This window comes from Crocodylus porosus, unplaced genomic scaffold, assembly GCF_001723895.1.
Source record: "Crocodylus porosus isolate Cpor-Errol unplaced genomic scaffold, CroPor_comp1, whole genome shotgun sequence".
Taxonomy (NCBI): Eukaryota; Metazoa; Chordata; order Crocodylia; family Crocodylidae; genus Crocodylus; species Crocodylus porosus.
Genome location: NW_017728911.1, coordinates 11,062,649 through 11,073,683, shown reverse-complemented (window position 1 = coordinate 11,073,683; position 11,035 = coordinate 11,062,649). Strand labels below are relative to the sequence as shown.

General features: G+C 37.5%; 1 protein-coding gene and 1 long non-coding RNA gene across 4 annotated transcripts in view; one reads left to right on the top strand and one right to left on the bottom strand.

Moving 5' to 3' along the window:
- Positions 1 to 2,725, top strand: part of LOC109308945 — a 10,925-nt gene extending 8,200 nt beyond the window's left edge. Inside the window, exon 3 of the long non-coding RNA XR_002100747.1 lies at positions 1,489 to 2,725. This is a non-coding gene — a long non-coding RNA (uncharacterized LOC109308945). The remainder of the gene's footprint in view (positions 1 to 1,488) is intronic.
- A 1,067-nt stretch (positions 2,726 to 3,792) lies between these two features.
- The window catches only part of BNIP2 (BCL2 interacting protein 2), a 22,844-nt gene continuing 15,601 nt past the window's right edge, over positions 3,793 to 11,035 (bottom strand). For 2 of the 3 annotated variants that reach the window (XM_019533423.1, XM_019533424.1), the window contains 2 exons: positions 10,526 to 10,561; positions 3,793 to 5,169 (listed from right to left, as the gene is read on the bottom strand). In XM_019533423.1, the coding sequence (XP_019388968.1) occupies positions 5,121 to 5,169; positions 10,526 to 10,561 (85 nt within the window). In that variant the 3' untranslated portion in view covers positions 3,793 to 5,120. The remainder of the gene's footprint in view (positions 5,170 to 10,525; positions 10,562 to 11,035) is intronic. The other variant, XM_019533425.1, reaches the window with a different exon arrangement.

The window sequence follows — 11,035 nt, the reverse complement described above, 5'->3', positions numbered from 1 at the left end:
TCAGTGGGGCACAGAAGGGAATTGGTGAGTATATATTCACCAAGGCCCCCCCAGGGGTTACAAGAAATAATGGCCACAAGCTAGAGGAGAGCAGATTTAGATTGGATACTAGGAGGAACTTCTTCACAGTTCGAGTGGCCAAGGTCTGGAACGGGCTCCCAAGGGAGGTGGTGCTCTCCCCTACCCTGGGGGTAGGCCCAGCACTCTTTCCTGCTTATGCAGGGGGTCGGACTCGATGATCTATTGAGGTCCCTTCCGACCCTAGCATCTATGAATCTACTCTCTACTCATTTTTATGATTTTTTTTCCTATGATATTTAAAATGTATGCAGTCTGCAATGGGAGCTTTTCTGAAGTTTGATCAGTTGTAGTATATATCAGACTTTTTGACTAATTAACACAGACATAATCTTATACTCTTTAAGACATGGTTTTTCAACCTTTTTAAAGCAGGGAGCTCCTTCTGGTGGGTATCCTTTCTGGACACCGAGTGTGTGTGTGTGTGTGGGGGGGGATGGGAAGGGTTTGCTATATACTTTGTGGCCAGCTGGCACTCCCTTTCCACCCTCACCCCAAAAAGTGCCTAGATAGGTTAAAACTGGGAAAATGGCTCCATGATTTTCGTATCCATACTGGTTCAGAGCATGAAAACAATTACATTTCACATTTAAAAATGCAACATTAAAAAAACGAACGAAAAAACCCGAGAACAAAATAGAACTTCAGAATTTCCAGTCAACTCAAAGCTTTGACCATCTGACAATACAAACTCCAAATTTCAACATTACCTAGTCACCACACAGTGCCAACCTAGTTTGACTGCAAAACCTAACTTGTGAGTGAAACTGACAATTTTTCAGAGGTACTCAGATGATACAAAAATGTAAGTCCAACTGATTTTCAGTGGCACTCGCAGATTCTTAAAATGCTTGCTATTTTTTTTTTCTTATTTTCCCTACCATATCTACAAATCCAGAGATACCTTACATCCATCACAATGGGCAGTCAGCCCAGAAGACCTTGTCTCTTGCAAGCACTCATTCTGGGGATTTATAACCCTTTAAGTGCAAGAGTCCATATTTTAAAATGACAGAGCTTAGAAAATGCTGTGTATAGTTCTGCAACATGTAATTTACTGTTAGCAGAAGCAAGAACTCTCCAACCTGAGTTTCCTTTATCAGCAAGTCGCATCATAAAGCAAAGGATTGGGAACAGCAGTTCAAAAAAGCAAGTTGTTGAAATCATGTTTTTAGTACTGAAGTCATTTTTTTAAAACATTGTTTTAAAAAAAAGCATTTATAATATTTTTATCTTAATTTTGTCTTGGGCAGAAGTTCACAATTTTAAATTAATATTATTGAAAACTTTCAGTACTTTTTGACATACCTGCCTTTAGGTAAAAAAAGATAAACAGATGTCCTTTAAAACTCCACGTCTGCCCTCCATTTATGATTCATGTTTTTAATGGTAGTCTGAGGGAGAAGGAAGCATGATTTTAGTTCTGAAGCATTTAAAAAAATTATAGTGAAATGATTTAAATGTTTATAAAAATGGTCTTTATAATCTATATTGCAATACAAAGGGTTGAGTATAAAATATACCTTGTGTGTTTGAGAAAGTCCCCAAAGTCTTTTAAAATAGATTTTTTTTAAATGCCACTTGTTATGTAAGGGAGAAAAACCCAAGAAGGAGAGTCCCCTCAGAGATGGCCAACTTGGCTTTCAATATTTTTCTTTAGGAGACCAGTGAGACTGTCAAAATGAATACTGCTATTTAAATCGTGGAGAGAAACATCAAGCAATCATGCATCTGCAGGTACACTTCTAAATAAGCAGCATTAATGCAATGTTAAGATCAAGTCTCAAGTACATCCATCAGGAAAGACAGAGTTAAAGCCGAAGATTTAATAATAATTTAAGATGTGGTCTGTAGAGAAAAGGATTTATCATCCTTTATCAGCTTATGATACATTGAGTTGTTCAAACACCCATTGCCTCAGTTCTATTTCTTATCTGTCGTCAGTTTTGGGTGGGGATGCTAAATCTCAAATGAAAGCCAGAAGTACCAACCTTTCAAATGCGATTTTAATCATATTTTTAGTTACTGGAGTTAAAATTGAGGGCAATTAATCTTCTAGTGTGCAAGACTTACTTTTCAGTATCTAGTCCTACTTTTTTTTAAATTAAATTTTCAAGCTTATCAAGGTTTTGGAAAAGAGGATCCTTTTTATCTAATATGAAAAAGCAAACAGGAAAAAAGTTGTAACTCAGGTCTTTTTAATCGCATAATATAGAAGCAGAAAGGTGCAAAAGATAGTCTTCTCACTTCTTAAAAGCGACTCTGTCAAATGCAAAATATAAAGCAGATGCCTACACAGTAAAATATTCTTTGCAGCTTACTTTTGTGCAATTTGAGAGAAAAGAAACCTATCAAAACAAGTATGGGGAAGAAAGAAAATACTGATGTGAGCTGGTTAAGACCATGGAAACAATGGGATACCAAAATCATTTCCGAGTCTGGGAGAGTTACTACAATTTTGTCTCCCCATGAGGCGAAACAAACGTTTTGTATTTGAAACACTGTCACCTATTATATGCTACCTCACATAAAAGAGAAGGTATCTTTCTGCTACCTATGATAATTTGCTGCAACAATAAGCTTTCTATGGAGAACTTTTGAAAAAAACCTTTAAATTTAAAAAAAATTATGCCTATTTTCTATGAAAGTTAAGTTTAAATAAAACTTCTAATTTTCCAGGTCTTTAGAGACTTGGTAAAAATTAGATTTAAGGCTAGAAAAGTAAAATGAAGGTCACAGATTTGCATGCATGCACACTGCAGTTGAGTAAGATGTGTAAGTTGAGTAAGATACAGAGAATAGATTCATGGGAAATCCATCAAAGACAGGAATACCCAACTACATGTGGGGGCACCTCTCTCACAAGAAAGCCACTCTTTCTCCAGTCTTTCAGTCCTGATCCCCAAAGGAAACTTACAAAATGCTTCCCAAAGATGAGCCTATGAACTGCACTTCATCAACCTCCTGGATACTAAAAATCATGGACTAAATATAGACATTGGATTTATGACACATTATAACCTGCCTGACATGTGACTCCCCAGGTACTTCTCCACTATTCATTCCCCTTCTCTCTCCCCCACCCAGCCTGTCTCTCACCCACTGACTCAATCTACGTCTTCACTGACCGCCTCTCTTATATGCAGACCAGCCCAGCCTCTGGCTTTACTTTTCATTCCATCCAGGAAGAGCGCACACCGACTGCAGAAACTTCCTTAGCCTGACAAGGGTTTTGAACCCGAAAGCTTGCTTAAAAATTGTTTTCCGATTACTTAAGTTGGTCTAATAAAAGATATCAGATTCACCCAAAGAACCATGTCTACCTATGTCCTTAGACCAACACAGCTACAACCTACACCCCTACACCTCAAGATGGAGTGCCTGATCAGCATGAGTTAACGCCAGTGCAGATCATTGCCTTTATCTGGCAGCAGCATCTGCCAGCCTCACACCTACAACCATTATAAGAGACAATGAGAGGTAAAAGGTCCATCACTAGTAAATCCTGACTTTAAGATTACCCTTTGCCTGCTGCACCCCAGTGATAAATAACTGTCTAGGTGAATGTCACTTCACTTTCTCCACATATTGAGTTTATTTTATAAATATGAACTGTGAAAATATTAGCACTCCTACATATATTGTTTGTAAAAATATCAAAATGGATGTTCTAGGCTTGATTAAGACAAATGGTAAGCACAAGAGTAATAAAAGTGAAAATATTAGATGTTTGCTTTAATATCAGCTAAACATTTAGCTCCTGAACAGATTCACTTACACCAGTTCTTACAGGCAGTAGGGCATGATTACCAAATAGATTCAAGAGTTCCTACATATTGTATTAGACAAACCAGAAAAGCAGAGCATGTTTAGTTACCATAACAAACTTTGGCTTATGTGCCCAAGAACATTGAGTGAAAATTTGACAACCATTAAAGGAGAGAGAAAAAGAAAAAAAGATACTACTTTGTTAAAGTGAATTTAGTGCTGTTGAAAAGTGCCAGATAGCACTGGAAATGGAAGATCTTTCTACAAAGCATGGAGGTATACAGTGCAAGATTTTCTATACTTTTCCAGGGTACCTCAGTCACACCTGAACAGACTGTTTATTGCATTTGGCTAAAGGTAATTTCAGGCTTTGTCCCCAGGCAATTTTTTACTTCGTCAAGAATGCCTAGTTTAGATTAACGCCAGCTGACAGCTCAAAAGAAACTGGACAAGTTTTTTTCATATTAAAAGCTGTTGTTTGTTCAGTTACCATTTACTAAACATCTAAAGTAAAATTAAAATTAGTGATCCTACAGTGAAAGGTTCAGTGTGCAATTAGTCATCTGAATTGCTCAGTTGAGATAGAAGGACTTAAAACACCAAACAAACATGGACAAAACTGAAAGACCTACAGTTCTGCATTTTGAATAACAACAGAATAAAGAAGCCAAAGCTCAAGTTCATTCTGGCAGTGGAAATTAGTTCCATTTGTATTAGGTGTGTGAACAAAAACCAGCATCATCACACAAGTGTGACAAGTGCACCACGTGAACATTAACATCTCAGAACATTAGGCTCACAACACCCAAGAAATGTGTTTAACCATTTACAGCAAAAAAAAGTCATCATGCACTTTATAAAATAATGACAGCAGTCATTCATGGCCTAGTCTACCTGCGAACATTTCTGCAGGTAAACAAAATATTGCTCAAAAAAAGTCATAAAAATATATATTATCTCTTTCGTTTAACATTTAGGTATATAAATATTTTACTGAAGAACATGCATCATTTAGATAAACAATTGCAAGAATGCCTTTTATCAACATCTAGGTTTTTGACATTTAGCAATATAAAATGATTACATATAAAAAGATAGCTATTAAAGTCAAGAATTAAACCAATACAGCAGTGAACAGTCCTCTGTTTACTAGTCCAGAGAAATCAAGGCACCTTTTGTAACAGGTTATATAATAAAGGCTACTGAATGCATTGTAAATGCAAAAAAAGCATCATTCCATCTGCACATTCTTCAGTCTTGTTTGGGCTCCAAACTCACTGTTCACTTTTCTGCTCTTGTTTCCCATTGAGTGCTTGGTCAACTCTGTTTAATAATAATAAAAAACAAAGTTAGAATATATTAAGAACAAATTCAGTTAATCAATTTGCAAGTTAGGCAAAGAGCTTGATTTCATCCTAATAGACAAGAAGCTAAAGCATATGTATAGCAAATGTTTTAGTACATATTAAACTGTTAAAACAAATGTTTCAGTGAAATAGTTGCAGTCACAGCAGTGTTATAACTCCCCTCCCCTCATTTGTATTCTCCCTAACTCTTTTTTTAAAGGATTCAAGAACGCTTTCTAGCAAAAAAGCCATGTTTGCAAAGAAACTGTCAGAAAAATGAAATGTGAAATTAACTGCATTGCAAAAACTGCTTTTGCTTATCAATGAAATGTGACTAACGACGTAAGCTTATAAGGGCATAAGTAATGTATGAGTTTTTAGACCAAAATGCAATACAATATAGATTTCATAAGTTTATCAACACAATGAGCATTTTTAGCATAACATATAATGTGAAGTAGAAAAGACAACAGTGTTGGTTCCAACACAAATTGCTGGTCTCACTACTACATAGTCAATTTTGAAGTTTAATAGAATTTTTTCCAAATAAAATGGCACAAAAAACTGGGCTAACAATGCATTTCTGAACAAATGTTCTGTTAGACACTACTTAGACTTTTTTTAGAACTGAAATTATTTTCTACAGTCTACATATGTAAATGATTAAATGCCATTTAAATTGAGTCACACATGTACATATGTTCTATTAAACTAGGACACTGTAGCAGGCAAGGCAATAGAACACCTGGGATTCTATTTGTAATACTGAGAACAAACTCACTGAGTCTTGGTAAATCATTTTAGGGCTTACCTACATGAGAAACTGGTTTAGAAAATAGCCAGAATCTGAACTGAAGTACAATACTTAGTTTACACTAAGATTTTCGGTGAAGCCAAAGCTTATTCTACAATGAGTACCTTTTCTGTAGCTAAGGTTAATCCATGCCGACTATGAATAACCAAAATGAGAAGAAGGTTCTTAACACAGAATTCAAGCATCTATGCATTTTGTTAGTGCAGATCAGATAGGCTGGATTGGCTAATATACACTTTTTAATCCAAGTGTCAACAGGGCCTTAACATACCTTTCTCCAAAATATAAAAGATAAACAGTAGTCATGAGTCTTTTGGGGTACAGAGCCTCTAGGACTACTGTGCATATTCTCACTTGGTCACCTAGCAAGTAAAGGTTTCACGTTTTTTTTTTTTAATAAAATATATAAACTGAAGTTTCTAGCTCTGATAGCTAAAACAACCTTTCAAATAAGAACTGATAAAGCACGGTCCCCTAGATGTGCATCCATCTTAAAGCTAAATCCAAAACAGTACTTAGGCACACAAACTCATCTGGAAGTCAGTTAATTAATTCTGCCACCCACTTTTTGGGATCTAACTTTTAGTACCTCTACTTCTCAACATTACCTCAAGGAACAGAATTAAGAGTCACTAAGTTTCTACCTATAGGGCTCTTAATAGCAGATGTAAAATTGAGAACATTAGACATACTTTCAGTGTCTGAGCTATCGGTCTCTCATTAAACCACTACCCAGACTTAACTAAAGGGGGGCACTCATCTTTGTACACACCTGATTAAATTTAGGAGCTTTCCCCTTTGTGCTTGAAGGTAAGAAGTCATACATACAGTAACCACTCATAATAAATATTGCAGATGAAGTCAAGTCAGGTATTATGCACAAGAAGCACAAATAAATCCCCTCCTAGTTTAATTTTGAGATATTTTCCATGTAAGAGGGTGGATGTGATATGCATTTTGAATGGTAACAAAATAAAAGTAGGTAGCCTCATAAAATGCAGAGCCAGAAGGACAGAGGAAAAATAGTGAATATTAAAGGGTGCACCGACAGAAATGTTTTTGGCTGGTAATGATGGCTGATTTTTAAGGAGCTATATCAACCAATACCAATCTTATTCTGATATGCAGCCGGGCAGCTTGGAGACTGTTGCCCCCCCCGCACAAAGAACTGCTCACGGCTCCGTCCCGCACCCACCCTGGCTGAGCAGCACCTGCCCCACCCCCACTTCCTCCCCCCTCACCCCAGAGGCTTCTGCTCCACCCCCTCCCCTTCCCTGACACCATACTTATACCTGCTGGTCTCCAAGATGCCTGGCTATGCTCCTGGCCCTGTGCATGCTGCAGTGGTTCACGTGCACAGGGCATTCATCGGCCACATTAGGCAAAAAAAGAACCAATTGCTAATACTTTAACTTTTCCCTATATTGCTACCAATCTGATATGGGACCAATGTATCAATTTACCTCTAGTGAATATGCTTTATCTCAGATGCCAGAGGACCAGATCCACCAATAAACTTACAGGATGTGATACTTAGCTCACAATGTCTAAGTTTTTTGGGCTACCGAAATTAGGAGAACTGGAAACCCAAGAAAGGGGGAGTGTCTTAACCAATACAAGGGATAGGATTTAAGGGCACTTTGTGTGCTCCAGGGGTGGGGGTAGGGGTGCTTCTATTAGAGCAGCTCCAAGAACCACTCTAAAGCTTCGCTGCTACTTGTGCATCAGTGTCCTTGTGCTTCAAAATGGCACCGGGGTCCTCAAACTAAAGTTTGTTCAAGTGCTCCTGCCGCCATTTAGAAGCACGGGGATGCTGATACACGGAGATGCAGGAGGCTGCTGGAGCACGGTAATTACCACGTAATTAATTGAGTCTGCTCTGATGCGCTAGTCACAGTACGTCAGACCAACCTCTGCACTCATGTACGTGTACCTTAAGTGCCTAAGCCCAGGCTGCAGGGAATTACCTACCTAAATCAAACTGCGATTCACTCCTGATGTGCTTAATATTGATGATGCTCACTTTTATTCAACAGCCTGGGTCATTCACCCAGGACAGGGAGACCTACATGTCCTCCTCAGCTATTGGGGGGGAGTGTCAAGTCTACATTTCTCATCACCCATGACAGCATCCCAGACTCCCAGCTGTAAGCTGTCACAGGTTGTCTCTGCTGTTGGATGTCCTGCTGCGGTGCAGAGGAACTAAGGCCTGCCTCTACCCAAGCAAAAAGCACTCAAAGTTCCAACTCCTGCTTATGTATTTTACATAGCGGACAACAAAATATGTTGGCCTGAACCCAGATATCCCCTCTCTCTCCCCTACCCCGACCCCCTGCAAAGGCATTTTTCTATCACTGTATGGGACTGGAGAGCAGGGAAGAAGAAAGGAGTCATCTTCTTTAATTCCTTTTGTGGTTCTGGGCCCCGGTTACTTCATTTAAAACTGACTGTGCCTCTCCAGTAGAGCAAAACACATTGTTCCACTAAACTAAATTATTTTAGACACTCAGAAATTTCCTTTTTGCTTTCTAATACATGCTTACTACACTGACAGCATCCATCTGAATAAATATACTTTCAAGGGGAAAGAATCCTGCTTCACCTAGTCTGAGTGAAGCAAGTCTACAGAGGAGCTCCACAGATATTGCAAATCCCTGCAGGATACCCACATGAAGATTTTGTGCAGGGGATCTATTTATTCGCTGTGAGCTAACAGGCTGAATCAGGTGGGTCAGTCAGCTTCCCAATGCTATGTTTAATTACTTTGAATAACTTGGTAAAATGATGACTCTGCTACTTTGCGCATCTTCAAGAGGGTAAGTGAATTTGCCCTAGTTTTTTTGCATTGTAAGATTAGCTAAAATAGCTGCATGGACTGAACCCAGGAAGCCTCACTGATGTGAATGAATAAGGCTTGAAGCTGCAGAATTTCGATCCAAAATTGTTCTTTACGTGCACAGTAAAGCAATAGTGAATCTGTGCAGTAATCAAGGAGTGTGTGCCATCCTGATCTCTGTAACTATTTCACAAGAACTTTCAAAAGGGAAAAGAAAAGCTAAAACAGAAGACCCATGACCCATACTAATGCAATACTGTTTGAGAATGTAAGCAGACTGAAAAACACAGTACCAAAATGATCCTAAATACAATACTTAATAGTTCCCAAAGAAGTCACAGTTCATGAAATTCAGAGGACCGCTAAATAATTACCTTGAACTAGAAACAGCCAATTTGAGGAGAAGGAAGGGGTGTGTGTGTGTGTGGGGGGGATTTCAATTTATTCTGTGCACATCAGCTGTCAAATTAACTCTGTGTATTTGACAAAGCTAACTGAAATTAATTTCACTTTTTCCCATCTCTTGATATAATTTCCTCTTTATGCTAAAAAAAATAAAAATAATAGTGACAGGAAAACTAAAACTAAGTCTTTATTGTTTTGGAGACTTCAAAAACTAAAGCCAGGTTGACCCTTCCAAAGATACAGATTTGTATCTCAGGGTTATATGGATTCTTTCCCTTGCAACAGGAATAGGCCGGTGGAGGCGGGGTAGGGTGAGAGTGAAGCAAGTCAGTTGCTGTGGGAGCTATAACTTTTCTGCAGGTTTAAAATCTCAGCTACAGCGTTGCAGATGTATAGCTTAAGTGGAATCATTCCTACGGGCTATTCCCTCACCCTTCCATTTTCTTACATTTTACTACATTAGAGCAAAATCAAAGGCAAAATCATGGTCTTCCAGGTTTATTTCTTAATGTGTCTTCAATCTTTCTACCTACAATGACAGTGTATGTAAAGTGTCCCTAAATTATTAACTGTTATGCACATAGCAAGAGAATAAAGTTTAAAATTAGAAGCAGTATGTTTCAGCAAAATGGTTAATGACAGACAGACTGAATGATAATTTATCTGTTTTCAATATTTTGTCAGCTCCAGAGATTGTTGGAATGATTAGCAGTCAATTAAACTAGAAACACTTAAAAATCCAGTATTAGCAAGGAGCCTAGACACTGCAAATACAAACAGCACTATGAAAAATATAAATGGCTTTAGATTAAAATTTAGATTAGTGAGTTCTATATCTTGACAATTTAAATTAGTAAATACTGAACAAAGCAAGATACAACATTCAAGATTAGAATTTCTGGTTAAGAAGCTCTCACAAGTAACTTCTACAGCTGCAGACTAGCATCTTGAAAAATCACCATTCAAACAATTACCCACTTTTAATGGTGAAAGTTAGTTAAAACAGGTGCTGATATGTATATGGCTTTTTGCAGGTGTAGCTCAAAGTCAATTAATTCATCTTTAATGAAATTTCTCTAAAATAAATATCATTTAAATTTTCAGGACAAGTTACATTATAAAAAATACTATTGTTTAGTTAAATATAGAAGCTTAGCCATTAGTGCGTGTTTATATTTACAAATGCTTATTCCTTTCTGCAAGCCAACTATTTGGGAGTTAGTTTGTGCAGTGCAAATGGATTGTCTAGATGCATCCCTGATTATAGTGTGCAGATACCTTTTGTGTTTCTTTCTAAATTTTTCTTCTTCGTACCTTGGTGGGGAAAAGTTTGATTTCAGTAAATGCAAAATATGAAGCCAACTAAACACAACAAGTTGCAAATTAATAATACCAATATTTAAGTGTCCCTCATGAATATCAAATCTTGAAACTAGCATAGTTCAGAATACAGAAATATTAATCTAGCTTTAAAACAGTAATAGGAGATTTAACTGCTATTTGCTAAAAGATCATCAACACTGTACAATGTTAAAAGTCAGGACAGATGGACTAAGTTTCCACTAGAAAATATAAGGACTGTATAACCCAATTTTGAAAAATTCAGAAGTACTCGGATTTAACGCTGAGGCGCCATTCAATCCACTATGGAACTCCGGCAGACTTCTACCTAGTAGATGCCTGATTGTGTAGGCCAAAAGTTAAGTCTCTTTAGACAAAAAAAATCAGTGCTTGATTAATATTTCAGTGCGCTGTATCACAGCTGTTTTATCAAAGTTGTTTACCAGC